The sequence below is a fragment of the Ischnura elegans genome, chromosome 7 (assembly GCF_921293095.1).
Source record: "Ischnura elegans chromosome 7, ioIscEleg1.1, whole genome shotgun sequence".
Classification (NCBI taxonomy): domain Eukaryota; kingdom Metazoa; phylum Arthropoda; class Insecta; order Odonata; family Coenagrionidae; genus Ischnura; species Ischnura elegans.
In genome coordinates this window covers 114,055,539-114,072,847 of record NC_060252.1, presented here as the reverse complement: position 1 = coordinate 114,072,847, position 17,309 = coordinate 114,055,539, and the positions used below count along the sequence as shown (strand labels likewise).

At 41.9% G+C, this 17,309-nt stretch overlaps 2 protein-coding genes across 2 annotated transcripts in view; one reads left to right on the top strand and one right to left on the bottom strand.

Moving 5' to 3' along the window:
• LOC124161991 (protein cramped-like) overlaps positions 1–17,309 on the top strand; it is a 71,989-nt gene that overhangs the window by 35,217 nt on the left and 19,463 nt on the right. Inside the window, 4 exon segments of the mRNA XM_046538298.1 lie at positions 9,824–9,964; positions 12,754–12,981; positions 15,972–16,223; positions 16,225–16,339. Coding sequence (XP_046394254.1) covers positions 9,824–9,964; positions 12,754–12,981; positions 15,972–16,223; positions 16,225–16,339 — 736 coding nt within the window.
• LOC124161990 lies at positions 6,728–7,755 on the bottom strand. The gene is made up of 2 exons (XM_046538297.1): positions 7,099–7,755; positions 6,728–7,013 (listed from the first exon to the last, which is right to left on the bottom strand). The coding sequence occupies exons 1-2, from the start codon at positions 7,274–7,276 to the stop codon at positions 6,805–6,807; spliced, it is 387 nt and encodes a 128-aa protein (XP_046394253.1). The 5' UTR covers positions 7,277–7,755; the 3' UTR covers positions 6,728–6,804.

Genomic DNA, 17,309 nt, shown 5'->3' with positions numbered 1-17,309 from the left:
GGAAAGCGTCAGAGTGGTTGAGGCGAGTGCTGAATGGAGGGGGATAAGAGGATCGTGGGAAATGCCCTAAGGTTGCTATCCCACGGCACTGAGTTTCTCCTGGTGGGGGGAATCGGGGATTTTCGTATTTTTTCACCCGACTATTTTCGGTTCCCCTCGTCGAACACTTTTCACCGCTAAAATCCACGAATTTGATGCAATTCGTCAACTTGCGTAAAACGGCGCTGCGAGCACTAAATTACTACAGTTCTCTACATTTTTCCGAGTCACTACCAACGACGTGCGTGCGACAGTGTATGACGCGAAATTCAAAGTATTCGAGGTATTCGAGGCGGTACTTTTCGCATAACTATTCGAAATCTTGAATATCGAATACTTTCTAGTATTCGAGGTATTCGAGTATTCGCGTATACTATTCGCACATCTCTACTTATATATTAATCAAAATCAATTGCTGTGCAATGGCCAAAAGCATTACTCGTCATTGGGTCCAGATAGCCCACCTGCCGTGGTAATTTATCTCGTCTCCTTAACAAAATGACAATAGTTAATTTAGACCATTAATTAAGCGAGGGGCTAGTGGAAATGAGTTTTTTTTAGGCTATACGGTTTGAGATGTAATTTTTGCCGTCATATGTTATCGGGCAATTGACTTCCAGGTAGAGGGTCTATGCTGAAGCCTTCAAGGTCATCGATATTCATGGGGGAGAAATGGAGCAGTGGCCAAGTTGTGTATGAATAGCATCAACACATGAAAGGGTCCGCTGAAGAGTCTCAAACACAATGGCTTCATTCCCTCCCAGCAGTCGTAGGCTCTCTGCATTTCTGGAATACAGTGCAGCAGTAGAAGGTGATTTCGATAGAGCAATACAGAGTAATAGAGCAAGAATGCCGAAAACGAATTTCCAAAACGAATATAAAAAAACCAGAGACCATCCCATTTCATAATAAAAACATAGCAGGAGTAGACATGATAGATAGCATTTATCAATTTATTTACATGTCTGCAAATCCAACAGCCACATCTCCACGGGCACTAAAAAGAAAAAGGTGCCAAATATCACCGAATTGCACCAATATCCTTTCCATTTTCTCAATTCCTTTTTATGTGCAAATGGCTGGTGTCCTAACTCCCCCTGCCACACGCCTTTTAATCAGCTTGCGGAGTAGTGCATATGTGGATGAATAAATCGTCTAATGTATGCATTCAATGCTAAAAAATATTTTGTGGAAAGAGCGCTGAAAAAATTAGTCTGTCTTAGAAAGAAATGATTTTTTTAAATTTTTTAAATTTTTATGCAAATTTTGTAAACCCAGTGTGCCTATTGTTTAAATAGTTAATACAAATTTTGTATTGAGTGCATGCATTTTCATGATTCGGTTTGCAATCGACAGCTAAATATGGTTTAATTCATGATTTTTAAAAAATAATTATTATTAACTTTTGACATTGGAACTAATATTTAATAATGTTTAAAAGTGTTTTTAATGAGCTGATTAAACAATTTATATGATAAAAGTGAATTTTGGATGAAAATGAGGCGCTTTATTCCAAAAAAACATTTTAGGGGTCAAATGACTACTGGCCGTCCTTCTAGGTATTGCGGAACTCCCGTCCTCCTAGTGCTAAATAATTACCCTTGTGAATGTATTTGATATACTGCGAACAATGTAGATAAACAAGCCGTGGCTGAAGATGAACTCCGAAACGTACATTGTTTCAACACTTCCGATAATCCCAATGGGCTAATTAACGATGGCGAGAGAAGACGGCACGAATAATCGGAAAATGCGGATTATCCAAACTTTCACTTTATATATTATTATTCATGCAGTAGTTCTGTTACTTTAGAGTGCTTCCCAGACTCTTTGAGAGTTTTCTTTGCCAGTTCGTGATTTTTTTGGTGGCGATAACGTGGTTGTACTCGTATTATTAATTCTCCATGTAAGGCCTGGTTTTGAAAACCACACATCTGTGGCTGTGTGATTACTAGAGGTCCGTGAAAGTGGTTTTATTTTTTGCTAAAATTCGTTTTAAAACCATGTGATTTCGGTGTTATAGAAAATCTTGGCGGTGTTATTATAATGTTACATTTTTCCCGGTATATAGGCATTTTATTATTTTATGGTACATGTTTCATTAATACTTATACTTTTATTAAGCATTTTACTTAACATTTAACACAATTTCGATAGCACAAAATTTCTGATAAAACAACATGAAAGAAGTGGTTCAATTTATATTGGTTCAAGGTATATGAATGGTTCAAGTATGTAGTCTTGGCTAAAACGATCAGCAAACGGCAAAATCCCCACTACCTTATATGTGTATACTTTGAGAGCCATTCTGGGATTTTTGCATCATCAAGTTTCTCTACACTACATAAAGCCTTTAAAAATGCTTCTGTAGTAGCAACAACAAGCTCCTCCTTTCCTTTCCTTGAGTGAGTGACTGTGTGTTCAAATGATAGCTGTCGTTTTGTGGGTCCCCTTTCTTTCACACGTTTATGTGTATTGCTACTGATGTGCTTTAACAAAGTGTTACATCTTTTGAATTAAAATCTTCTATCGCAAACTTTGCACAGTAATACTCTGTCTTTCACATAACATCCTTCTCAACTAAATTCACTTACCCTGGTGTGAAGAGTATCCCTAGCTTTTGGTATTTTAAAATTCCTATCCTTCGATCAATATTTAAAGCTGGAACTACTAACCCCAAAACACAACCTATCACGGTGGTGTATGATCTTAGGTTTTCCCGGCGTATCAGTTGCAGAAAAGTTTCTCGGGTTTTCCACCGGTTGATGTCGTCCATGTCTCCCGACGTTTCGATCCACGACTTGTTGATCATCCTCAGGGGATCTTCCGAATGCCGTTCATCAAAATTTTTTTTTTCCGTATATATACAGTCCCTCCGAGTTCAGGTGTAACCTGATTGGTTCACGCTTGTGGAGGTTTTCCCGCCATTTTTGTCGTATATAATGGACTTCATTATTGGTCTCCAAGCATTGCTGATTTGGAAACCAGTGTCCCTGTTGAAGTTGTTGCGGTTGATGCGGATCTGAATGGCTTCCTTGACAAGGCGGTCCCAGTAGCCATGTGCTCGGCATAGCAGTTTCGTCTCCTTCCATTGTATGGCATGGTCTTCGTTGATGCTATGCTCCGCCACTGCAGACTTTTCCGGTTGGGCCAGCCGTAAGTACCTCGCTCTGTGCAATAAGATTCACGATAACGAGAGCATCCAGAATGAGATAAAACACCTGAAGATAACGTTTCGGAAAAATGGCTATAGCAAACATCAGATTTCTGAGGCCCTAAAAAGGACCTTTAACAAGCCCATTGGCGATATAAGGGAGCCGCAAGAAGAGCCGACCGCGAAAGCCTTTCTTCCCTATGTCTCCACAATATCCGGAAAGATGCAACGCATTCTAGGCAGATACAACATTAAGACAATTCATTTACCACCTCCAAAGCTCAGGGATCAGCTGGTGAGAGTAAAGGATCCCCTCGGACTGAAGACAACAGGAGTCTACGAAATTCCATGCGAGTGCGGAAAGAAATACATTGGAGAGACCAGTCGGACTATTGAAACTAGAACGAAGGAACATCAAAGGTACTTACGGCTGGCCCAACCGGAAAAGTCTGCAGTGGCGGAGCATAGCATCAACGAAGACCATGCCATACAATGGAAGGAGACGAAACTGCTATGCCGAGCACATGGCTACTGGGACCGCCTTGTCAAGGAAGCCATTCAGATCCGCATCAACCGCAACAACTTCAACAGGGACACTGGTTTCCAAATCAGCAATGCTTGGAGACCAATAATGAAGTCCATTATATACGACAAAAATGGCGGGAAAACCTCCACAAGCGTGAACCAATCAGGTTACACCTGAACTCGAAGGGACTGTATATATACGGAAAAAAAAAATTTTGAAGAACGGCATTCGGAAGATCCCCTGAGGATGATCAGCAAGTCGCAGATCGAAACGTCAGGAGACATGGACGACATCAACCGGTGGAAAACCCGAGAAACTTTTCTATCACGGTGGTGTTTTCAAACTGAGTGCTGGGTAGCTGCAGTAATGTATAATTTACAAATTGTCTGAAATGTTTCATGTCGTGGGTTCCCTTTTGATACCCCTCACCCAGGTGTTGAGGGAAGGTGGGACAGCAGCTAGATACAACAAAGTCGCTTAGTTTTGATTACAGCTGTTGCCTATCGGTCAGGAAAGGCAGGGAAAGAAGCGCACATAACAAAACATAATCAGATTCAAAGAAACTTGAAAAATTATTTCCCATTTATCGATCCTGAAGCATCTGGAATGAGACGCTTTCTCACCTGAAGAATTAGGTATTAGATTTGGCCAATGTCGAAATGATTTTTTTGCATTGTAGCTCAGTCGAGAGCTGAATATTCGACGATCCGTCTGCAAATAAGGAGAATCCCCTCTCCTCCTATCCTTTCTGTTCCTTCCTTCCCTTCTCCCAACTGCTAGTGCTTCGTGCTTTCAAATAACCTTACCTGTCTATGGATGTCTTAAAACGAATCGAATCGCGCAGTTGACGCATGGTGCCGTTGACGGCCGCTGTGGTCACCACAGCACCCATTTCAATCCGGCCCGGAGGTGCGCCGTGTACGGTGCGAAATACCGGCAGTGCTACATTGAGGCCGCTTTCTGACGAAACGACATTTCGCCGGCCGCCGCTCACGTCACGACGCCGTGAAATTCAGGCCTCTTTACGACGAGACGACTCTCTGCCACGCTGTGGGCCGTGCCGTGAACGGCGGCCCGGTCCCAGCCAGCGGCTGTGTTTAAGTCAACGAAATTGTTACATTAGACCCATACTCAAGGTATTCCTGCAACAAGTTATCCAATAACGCAGTCTAATGCGCCGCAGTGAGTCACCGGAATTACTGCTCGGCATTGACGCGTAAACTTGTATTTCCGCTCCTCCGCGGCCACGCTAAATTTCTTTCAACAAATTTTTAATTCATAATATCTAATTCTTCAGGTAAGAAAGAGGCAGTGATTAATTTAACGGCAAATTCTGGCGGATAAATCACCACAGTGCGCGATATTACGCGGATGCGCTATGCGTGAGACTAAACGAGCCTATTGACCTTGGAATCGTAATGAGATAGAGCAAATGAACGTCGGCAGCGTTAAACAATGAAGGCTTATGTTTTAATAGATTACGACTCATTACATATGATTTTTTTGCTAATCCACCTAAAATCGCAAATAATGCGAAATTTCGTTTTAAATTACCGATTTCGCATTATTTCGCGATATCGCATCTCGCGAAATTCACGGACCTCTAGTGATTACGGATACAGAAAAGTGGTTTGCACAAATGCTTCAAAACCACTGCTCGATGTCGGAAACTACACTGTCAGGCACCACGCCACGTAGTCGCGTCTCGCACAAGTTCCGTGTATTCGTGATCACAGAGTGCGGTTGTGCACTGGGAGGCTTGGAAAACAGGAACGCGGTGCTCCCGTGAATGCAGCTAGCGTGCAATTGCTTCCGTTTCACGAAGGGGATTCTAACGGAAATATTAAGCCCGATGTATCCCAGCATTAATGCAGTAATTCCAATGATTTTGCTTCCGATTTTATTGTTTTTATAAAGATCGTGGAAACAATTGAGCGAGAGTGAAAATCATGCACGGATCATCTGCAAGCCGGAAAAACCGCAGCCGCACAATCGGGAGTCTGCTGTAGTACTTGACAGCAAAATCTCCGGCCACAAGCCACTTTGCTCCAACGGAAGTAAGAAATTAGTCTGCAGTGTAGTTAAATATTGTAAATATGTTCTCTGCATTTCTTCCGGGTTTCCTTCCACATCAGCTTGTTTATAGACAAAAGTTTCGCTGGCTATCCTGCCAGCATCTTCAGGTGCGTCTTCTACTGCTGCACTGTATTCCTGAGATGCAGAGAGCCTACGACTGCGGGGAGGGAATGAAGCCATTGTGTTTGAGACTCTATAGTGGACCCTTTTATGTGTTGATGCTATTCACACGCAACTCGCCCACCGCTCCATTTCTCCCCTGTGAATACCGATGACCTTGAAGGCTTAAGCGTAGACCCTCTACCTGGAAGTCAATCGCCCGATAACCTATGACGGCAAAAATTACATCTCAAACCGCATTGCCTAAAAAAAACTCATTTCCACTAGCCCCTCGCTTAACACTAGAACCGCGGACTTTTTCGTATACCTAGGACCGCGGAGGGGGTCATTTTGACCCCTCGTCTTTTCTTGCCATATTTTTAGTATTTTGGGTTTCTTTTGGATACTGCACTATGTGAAATGAATTATCTGAGATTTACAATGAAATTTGAATGATATGTGGGCGGTATAAGCGCTAGATATGCTACCCGCCTTGCACAAATAATGCGTTTTTCACATTTTTACTATATGTTCGGCTGAGGATGGGGGAAAAATGTAAATTTATTTAAGAAAAAAGAAACACTTTTATTGGTGCAGAGAAGCATACAGTAATGAAGAATGTCAAGTCAAGCTCCAAGTTCCTTGCTCCGTACGTGCATACATAACTGCAATGAAAGCTTCCAGTTCATCCATAGATACCGACCAGTTCTTCTCCCCACTTTCTTCACGAGCCCGTGCACATCTTCATGTGCTTCAGCATAGTTGTAGTTATCACCAAATCCCATGCTGAGCGAACATCACCCTCAGTGAAGAAGAAGATTGAAGACTAGCACGCCCCCGGCGAGAACCACCTCGTCCTCGTACCTGGCCACGAGGAGCGGCAGCAGCAGACTCAAGCGGCTCGTCGTCTTCAGCAGGTGCGACTACAGCATCGCCACCCCCACGTCCTCGATGGCCCCGAGCACCACGGCAGAGGCCCTGGGCAGTTCCAGGGTGACCCCGTCCCTCGAGCAGGAACTGTGGATGCGACTTGGTCCACGGGAGGCTGTATTTGGGGACCACGTCGTAGTGTGCGGGTGGTTGGCGGCTGATAGGGAACGTACTCCTCACCTTCATTACCTGTACCAAACAAAATAAATGCTTTATGAAATAGATTTGTAACAATTATCAAAGAATGCGAGTAAAATAAAAATAGGAAACTTACCAGTGTCTTCGCTTGAATCTTCAGTCAAGGACTCTTCACTGTCTTCCTCAGCGTCAACGCCGCCGTCATACACTACAACAGGATCATCCTCCGCCTCAGAGCAATCCTCAGGCACATCCTGAAGTTGCTCGAGAATAGGAACGACCTGGTCTGCGTTGTATCCGTTTGACCGATGCATCGCTGGGCGTTGACCGGAGTATCACCCTTGAAACGGTATTGCCCTTCGTTCAGCGCTGAACGATGCTGCGCAACAATCGAACGGGCGAGACGAACTACCGCGCAAACTGATGAATTGCGAAGTATTACATTGTAATTCATGTAATTGAGCTAGCAACTACAATGACGCCACACTGGTAGGGGAGGCACGGTAGGGGAAGGAAGGAGCCTTGAGTGGGGTAGCCGAGGAAAGGGGGGTGCCCGGAAATTTTTGCGTAGGTCCATTTCTACGCGGCTCGACTCTCACATTTTTTTTCAGGCGGCCGCTGGGCGGGTTGCCTTTATCTGCGGCCTAACAAGAAACGACAGAGGTAATCCATGCCATTCCCACACATTCGACCTTCGAAAATTACGCTTGCGGTGAATTTCTGCTGCGAAAATATAAAGTTCGGGAACGACAACAGAGCAGGGGTCAAAATGACCCCTACCGCGGTTCTAGGTATATTGTTGTCTAGTGTTCACGCAAATAGTCCTAGAGCGTCGGAATTTCGCACGAATACGCCTTTCTACAATTAATTAAAAGTCAGAAAATGTCAGGTTTGTGAAAAAAAAATTAAGTGTGAAATATACATGTTGAAAATCGTAAGGGGTCAATTTGACCCCCTCCGCGGTTCTAGTGTTAATTAATGGTCTAAATTAACTACAGGCGGTCCTCGACTTTCGTACACTCGACTTTCGTACAATTCGCACTTTCGTACGTTCAAAATTGACACCTTTTACTTGACTTTCGTACGCTAAATTCGGACTTTCGGATGTTGGTCTGTAATTTTTTTTAAATTCCCGCGATGTTTATTGCGCATCCCAACATTCAATTGTTTCAAATGGCAGTATATGCGAACAATACGAACGTATATAATGAAGGGAAGGTAGTTGACTCTAATCTAGGTGATTTATTTGGGAGAGAGACTGCCCGCAATAGGCTCCTTTATCGAGAGAATAAGAAAGCCTTCATTGGAGATATTTCTCAAAAGAAGTTGACTAGACATCATCAAATAGCTTTCAATAAAACTAGTAAGATAGTCTTTTTAATTGTGTTTCTTTTCGTTTGAGTGCTGTTTAATTCATGTACACCTTCAGAAATGATATTGCACGAAATATCAGCCGAATTCCGTTTGTCTTTTTTGAATAACCTGCGAAATATACGCGATCACGAATTTCACCTGCCGAATGTCGAATTTTGGTGTAAAAATTAAAAGGTATCCAGAGAGCGGGTTCGACAACTACATTTTGTTATGCTTCATGATATGTCCTTTTATTTATATTGGACGTAATAAGTAGAATGTCAACTTAAACGCCAAGAGGAAGTTTCACTCGATAGCCAACGGAGTTCTTGTGTTTTAAGCTTTTATTTGCATTTTCTGCGTATTTTCGAAAGAAATTAGATGATTTGAGGAGTTTTATTAACATATTATTAAAATTAAGTCAATTATAATGAATTCCGTGAAAAAAAAGGTTTTAGTACGTATATTCCGCTCTTTTGGAACGTAACCCCTAATTAGTGTGGAAGTCAATGGTTCGACTTTCGTACATTCGACTTTCGTACAAGTTTTCGGGAACGCATTGTGTACGAAAGTCGGGGACCGCCTGTATTGTCATTTTGTTAAGGAGACGAGATAAATTACCACGGTAGGTGGGCTATCTGGACCCAATGACGAGTAATGCTTTTGGCCATTGCACAGCAAGGTCGAAGGAAGACCTTCGACCTGAAGACGCTGGCAGGATAGCCAGCGAAACTTTTGTCTACAAACAAGCTGACCTGGAAGAAATGCAGAGAACCAACCATTGCCGCAGAACCCTACGTTCTAATATTGTATATATCTTGCAAAGCAGTGATCAACTCTTTTTAACTTCTTTGCGGTCTGCTGGGTATCATATGGCGTTTACGGGGTCTCATTTGTTTAATGCTAAGAAACGAGAAATGTGATTGGTTGAGGCTCCTATCCTCGCCTGCAGGTGTCATTTTCCAACTGATAAAAGCACAACATCATGAAGTTGTCGGTTGCATTGACGATTGTTAGTAGAGGTATTCCGCAAATCGTGTTTCTGTCAGTGCAAGCGATGATCATCGGTAGCCATGTCCTGACGTCCGCCCAGGCGCGCTGACTTACAAAAAATATTGGGGGGGCCCAAACCGGGGATAATCCCCCCGGAAATTTTATAATTAGTGAGTTTTAAGTTTTCTAAGCATTTTAGAAGAGTCATATGATCAACATTAGAACCCTGATCACTCAAATCTCGATATCTGGACACTGGGTAAAATCGACAAGCCTGACACATTTTTTCCTCACACCCATAATGAATTTTAGAGGGGGCTCGGTCCCCCTCAGGCCCCATAGAGTCGGCGCCACTGCGTTCACCCTTGAAGCAGGGTCTTTGCGATCAGTAGCCAACTGCTCTGACTTCCTATTTAGTCGCAGTGCATACCCACTTACTTTTGCCAATAACATCCCGAGTGTGTTTACTAATGTTCATTCTGGGAGATTTGATTGTGTCCTCTTGTTGTTTGCAGCTGAAGTGTCCGTGTGGGCACGTGTGTGGTCGGCGTGGTGCTGGGCGTGGAGGTGGGGGATCAAACGTGAGAGGTGGCGCAAGGGTCAACGCGGCCAAGAAGCCACTGGTGCACCACATCAGAGTTGAGCCTAGTCCTGACGTGAGTGTGTTTATTGCATGCTGGGAGTGATTATTTATTAAGTGTCAGACATCCCATTTCAGAAATTTCATTCCTTGCCGAAGTAAATCATGTAAAGTTTGGAGTTCTAGAAAACTTTTGAATACCATTTTGCTGGTATATAACATCATGGCATTTGCTCTTCTGTGATACTGAACATAGCATATTATCTAAATTTAGAGAGGTAATATTATAAATAAAAATTGTATATTATTAGGTGGTGTTAAATTATAAATTTCCTTCAACCTGACAATGAATCATTTATTGTTCTTGATTATCTTGTAAATCTCAAATATTTCTTATAGAAGTTATTATGAGGAAAAAATTGCTTTCCAGAACAAGTATATATTAGACATTTTATGCTTGAAAATCATAAAGAATGAGTTATTCAACGGTTTTAAAAACTTCATTCTTCAAGCAGAGGAAAAGTCAGTGTAGGTGTGAATGCAAATTTTCAAACAATTGTTTGAATTTTGGTATTCACCATGTATGTTCAAGGAATATTTTGGCACAATTATTTGGATGGAGTTTTTTTTTAAATCAAAGTAAGTGATGAAGGAAGATAATTTGAAGAAAGTTTGTCATATAAAGATAATAACAAAATAACTAGTGCATTCGCTCCACAGGTTTAAAAAAATTTAAAATATGGTGGTTAATTTTGGAGTGGGTAAGTTAAGAACCAACCAAGGATGAGTCGGTTCTCAAATTTTCTTGGTTCTTGGTACTGGTCCTGTTCTCCCCCATCGGTTTTCAGTTCTCGAGACTCGGTTCCAAGGATGAACTCATATTATCTGAGTTAATGGCAAATTTAAATGAAAAACTGCAATAAGTGAATGAAAATAATTTCCCTGAAGATGTAAATTTGCAGGAAAGCTCTGTAAAAAAACTTAAAAGATCCTCTCCATAATTTTATTTTCCAAGTTAAGAAGTTTAAATAACATACTGTTTAAAAAATGCATGATCGACCAATATGTCACATAACCTCGGGCAGCCACTGGTTCTTTCTCCAGGTTATGCTTTAGAGAATTAAACATTTTTACTCTTTTTTATCTGGGTTTCAACTATTCTTTTTTGGCAGAAATATTACCATGAACAGGCGATCACTGAAAACAGTAGTGGTCGATGTTGATTTTGAAGGGCCATGCAGAATATGCTTAGAGCACAGTACAAATACATAATGCATATCATCAGTATCAATAGGGAAACTCCCCCAACTTTTGATGACATCATCCGTTAATTTGTTGTAACTTGTGAGTCAGCTAAAATATACTCTGTATTCTGCGATGTAGCTTAAATTGTTGCATTAATTGACAACTTATTTGCATGCTTCACTGTCACAGTTCCTATAACGTCAACAATGAACCATGGGTGCACCCAGCTGGGGGCAAAAGGGGGCAGCTGCCCACCCCCTCGCAAAAAGTCTTTGAAGAAAGTCACGACTTGATAGAAACAAAAGCTTTTGACAAAGTTTCTTTAAACCCATGAAAAATGATATTAATATAAGACATTTAACTAAAGTAAAAAATATTTTTAAGCAAATAATTTATAGTGCTGTTTTAGTTTTCTTAAAATATCAGTTTTATTTACCTTTTCTATGCCAAAATGTGACAACTTGAACAACCACGGCCCGCCCTTAATTTTGATCCTGGTTACGCCCTTGCAATAAACTGCTCAACATGGCGGTGCAGCGACACAATGGATGAAATGGGCGGCCGTGAGTTAAACGCAAAATTGTAATGCAGTGTTGCATTCTGCAGGATAACCACACATTTCAATGCTTTGCTCAGGTTTATCAACTTATGAAAGGGCTCTTGAAATGCATCTTGCTAGTAAGTCAAAGAATTACTGTATATGTACATGGTTCAATAGTTAGACCACTTTCAGACTAAACAATTTTCTGCTGGCCGCCGTTCACGGCACAGCACACGGCATTGCAGAGAGTCGTCTCGTCTGAAAGCTGCCTGACTTTCACAATGAATGGCTGACGATGAAAAGGCACTTCATCTGAAAGTGGCCTCAATATAGCATTGTCTGGGTCTTATGCCGTAGACGGCGCATCACCAGGCTAAATGGGCATGGTGCTATCAATGGCACAATTTGACTCGTTTGAAGACGTCTGTAGAGATTGATGGTAAGTTGAAAGAATGGCATCGTGCTGTGGACGGCAGCAGGCAATAAGTCAGCTTGTTTGAAAGTGGCTGCGGAAAACGGAAATGTTACAACGTTGGCAAGAGTGACAAACTGACAAACCCTTAACTTAAATGGGCGAGTTAACGAGCAACTCTCAAAAGAAAAAAAAAGTGGAAGCCATGCAGTCAGAAATTAATGTATGAATTTTTGAATCTCTTTTCACTTTTTTGCCTTGAATAAGCTGCAGACCATTTGGTCTTTGAGCTTCAAATTCAAATCCTAGCCACCATTCTGAGCCAAATCCAAAGTACCGACTGAATGCAACCGGTTCTCGATACTGATTCCACAGCCAAGAACCAGCAGTACTGAGAACTGGGTACTGGGACCGTCCCATCTCTAGTTGTATCGCATAATATATTTGTGTCCATGATGTACACGCATGACATTGGTAAAACATTATATTGGCTCTCATGAAAAGCTGACTGATATACTTAATCTGTAATTTTTTACAACTACAGACATAGGAACCTTATGCTTGATTGATACTTGGACTTGAATTTTATGCACCGACTTATTTTACAACTTGTCATTCTAACATCGGAACTCTAATCTGTAATGTGCTCTCTTGTTGGTGCCCTCAGAAGATTGGCCAGTTCTCCCCTGTGGGCAAGAGTACGGAGGAGCAGCTGTTGGCGCAGCAGCAGACCCCTGCCTGGGGTGCCCCCCCTCCACCCCCTCCCCTCAACATGCAGACTCGGACTCTGTACAGGGATGGTGTGTTCCGTCGCCCACCCCTCGCGCCATGCCGACCCCTGGCCAGCATGGTCAGCCCTGGTGCAGCTGCCGAGGCCTTCAAGGCACAGCTCGACGTGAGTGCCTTCTTTTGTTCATTGCTTAAGTCTTCTTTGTTCTCATCAACGTACTTTTTCTCCCTCTCTTGCGAGCGATTTAGTCACTGCCCAGCCTGCATACTGATCATGTGATTTATTATTCAGGACTAGTGACAGTATTTTGGTTTAAAAATTTGACATCTTCTCTGGCATTTCCTGCCATTAGGATAAAGCCTTGATTGCTTAACTAATGTCAATGCCTAGCTTAGTTGCACAATTCTTTAACATTGTGAATTGGTTGATAATATTATATGCTTCAACTTAAGAGTCGCGCATAGTTAAGCTGTTTCAAGTTCGTGCATAGCGTAACATAGAGGTATCGCCCCTGTGCTAAACAGTGTACAGTGGAACCTCGTTAAAACGAGTACGGGCTATTGCGGGACCCCCGCCATTACGAGAGATAGCCGATGCACCGTCAATTGACCCTATAATAGGCATGTAAAGAAATTCGTTTTTACGAGCCCCTTTTGGTGTTGGCACTCGCCATAGCGAGAGTTTCGCCGGAGAGATCGCCGGAAAACCTTCACCAAGAGTCCCTTATCTCTGTAATTTCTTGTGATCTTTTAGAAATGAAGAAAACAAGGAGTGCTCAGTCTCAAATTCGTGTAGTAAACTGTCGGTTGATATAAATAAGTTGTTGATTTTGGTAAAAATATTGTGGCATTAACATTCGTGAATGCTTGATCTTCTTTTGTTCCTTAGGCGACAGTAAGCAGACGGCAGCATACCCGCACGTCCGTGAGTTGCGTGAATGGAAAGCATTTGATGGCAGACACTATGGCCAAAAAAAAATGCTTTGCATGATTTTTATTCTGTGCGGCGCTTATAAATAGTTTGAATAGTTAGTCGTTGTTTAAGGAAATTTAGTGATGCAAAAAAACATCGCCTTTCATCTGGATTTATGCTTACGTTTATTGGATAGAAATTTATCTGTTGTCGTACCACTCCTGTTCCTGTATAACTGGTCGCCTTAGGTATATTGGCTATTAACCCTTTCGAGACGGCGGAGTTTTCGTCTTAGCTTGACTGCTGTACCGAGCCCCAAGAGACTCTTCTTTCTCGTGGTACGGAGCATTTTTGGAGGGCATTCGTTAAGAAGGGTCTCGCTGAACCTTTTTCGACCCCTCCACGGTGGGACTCCGCATTATCTCGGACTCCGAGAGTAGTTGTGCTCCCTCCTTTCCGGGTTTACGACCATACCTGCGGTATTGGTTCGCGGTCAACTTATGTATTGGTTATATGTATTTAGCAAATGGATAATTGTTGCTTGCACGTAAATTACAGACATTGAATATAATTTCTCATTTTTATCTGAGCATTGTCAAATTTTAAACGAAGTTCTAAGGCCATTATCAAAGCATTTAACGCAGCAACAATTTCCATGTTGATGTTTATACATAACTCGAGATATAAGTTAATATTTGTCGTAGAATTTCGTTTCAAAATTGTAAACGCTGCTCAAAAGACAAACAATTCAATTGTTAGTTTATATTTCTTGAGAAATGAACAAATATTTATTTCGAAAATTTGCCTCTATAAACAATTGTATGACCGCTGTCCCTTACCGCTGAGAGGGCTTATAAAAGACGAAGGGTCCGGGTACCTGCTCCCGGATTCGGAGGGTTAATCCTAAACACCGAAGCGTTGGGTCCCGAGACAAAGGCGAACTAAACCCATGACCGTTCTGAAAGGGGGAGAGCTAGAAAACGTATATATACGGGTTTCGTTTTCTTGACCGGGAAAATCTCACACGTACATATACGCCCGTCGTCTCCCGGGTCAGGAAACGTCCACACGTATATATACGTGTACGGTAGGGAAAAGGTTAATTGCTCCACCTCCGGTAAAGCGACAATTCGCTATAGCGAGTGATTATTGGAGCACCATGGGGTCTCGTTTTATCGTGGTTGCACTATATGTATTTTTGAAGAAGTTCTGGAATGTTCTGACTGTCATTGTGTCTGTGGTTGAGCAGCCAATTTGAATTTGTTTAGAGCTGCAGCTGGTTTGGATGTGAGGAGTGAGGCATTCTTTCTTGTGTGAGTGCGTGCAGGCTTTTGAATGAGAGAGGAAATCTGAGGAATCGGAGGGAGAGGGAAGTGCTTTGCTTCTTGTGGGGCCAAATGATTCCTGCATATCAGGCGGGGTCTGCCATCAAATAGCTATTATGTTATCATTTGTTTTAGGCATGGATAGTGTGATATAGTTCACTCTTTCTTCCTCTATTATCTCAGAACCAGTCTCTTGCAACTCGTTAAGTATTTCACTGTCCCTTGTAACATGTTTTAACAATAATTACCTTCCATTTTACGTCATGACAACTATGTGTGAGTACTGAAAAATTTGAATCAAGTCAAGAAGTTGGTACTTTGAAAAAAAATATTAAACTTTTAGGTTTAAGCAGACAACACCAGATTTTCCCCGGTGATTGACATCACAAGTTTTAGCCTTTTTGAGTACCACGTACGATTGATGTTAATGTTAGTTTAATCCTATGTTGCATTTAGTTTCCTTCTTGAACTCACAAAACAAGAGTTGCTATTATTGATTTTTAAAAAACTGAGAAATAAAGAAATTTTTACTTGTCCAGCCACACAAGTGCGAAGTGAAAGACAGTTTTCTGCAGGCAGTGATAACGTAACATGGAGATGTCAAAACCTGCTCCGTGGACAAATTGAAATAGTTTTGTGATAACACTAGGAATGGGAGATTGGGAGTCAGACAGGGTAGCCACCCATTATCCCTTCCTCCTATTATTAAATAATGGCTATAAAAGTAATTTAACGATTTTCTGATACAAGTTTTTATGTATTCAATACTTTTCTTTTGTATTGCGTATTATTTCATGTCTTACTTGGTATAGTGATTTTCCAGTATAACTTCTTCCTGCTTGTTGGTTTTTAAAACTGCCCAGAATTTGGTATTTAATGGCCGGTCAATGAAAAATTATCATCATATTTGCTTTGCAGAAATTTCGACCAAAGTACTGCAATCGCCGTGGTCGGAGTGTTCGTAAGAGTGTAGTGGTGCAGCGAATGCTTCCCCTCCTGCCAAAGGCGCCCACTGCGCCTCCACACGCCTTCATGACGCTCAAAGTCATACCACAGACTAGCCAGCTGTCTGGGGAGTTCGCTCCCATCGCCCCCTCCCCCACTGTGTTCTGCGCAGAGCCCCCCTTGCAGCAGGCCCCACCACCGCCCCCCCCCTCCCACGACGGCTCCCCCACCCCCACCTCAGCCCATCATCCTCGAGAGCAGCAGCCCCACGACGCTGAGCACGGTGGTGCCCTCCAGCGGTGGAGCCCTCGACCTGCCTCTTGCGGGACCCAGTTTTGTGGGTGAGTTAAGAGACTGATAACCATTGCATGTGATTAGAACTTTCTACACACCGCTCTTTTTTTTACTTGAATTCGAGTGGTTACAATTTATTGGAATCACTCTTACAAGAGGTCTTGAGGATCATGTAGAGGTTTAAAACTGGAACTGTGGACTTAAAGTGAAGAAATGTTTTGCTTGAAGTTGTGAAAAAGTTTGTGATTTATTTGGTACACAATGAACTTCCACAGTATTTACTTGCTCCTGATTGAATATATTTTATACATTGAAAGCTCCATGTAAAGAATATATGAGACCTGGAAGATGGTGTATGGTATACGGATGATGGTGCTCAGAGGCAATTTGTGGGTTTTGTTGTTGCAGGATGAGCAAATGGTTTTCTCAAATTGAAGATTTGAGTCATTAAAATGGCAGCTACAGTGAACTCATGTTGCCATATTTTTTGAAAGGACAAGAAATTCTGACAGTGGTAACTAATGAAACAAGTCTGTAACATGTAAGTGTGACTGACTGTCTCAATCTCTGGTAAATACTAGTGATGGGTCGATTCCAAAATTTTATCGATTCCGATCCCGATTCCGATTCTGACATTTCGATTCCGATTCTACCGATTCCGATTCCATCGATTCTGATACCATAGGCTCCAAGAAAAATATCACTTAATTCCAGGCAACAAGAAAACCACTTTAAAAAATATTACTCTGTGAAAGAGTCAGTTGACAAAAGCATCTTTCAAGTAATTACTATGTAATTAAAATATAATAGCTAAATTTCAAAATAGAACATACCTGGGTACAGACATTTTCATATCTGTAATAAAGATTACATACTACGTATATGAATCATGTAATATTTGGCCCTTTCAAATTCTCAAGCAGAAAAACCAATTATTCTACATGCTCAGCCAGCAGGTTTTGACGTCTCCATGTTACAGTATTACTGCCTGCAGAAAATTGCCTTTTGCTACACATG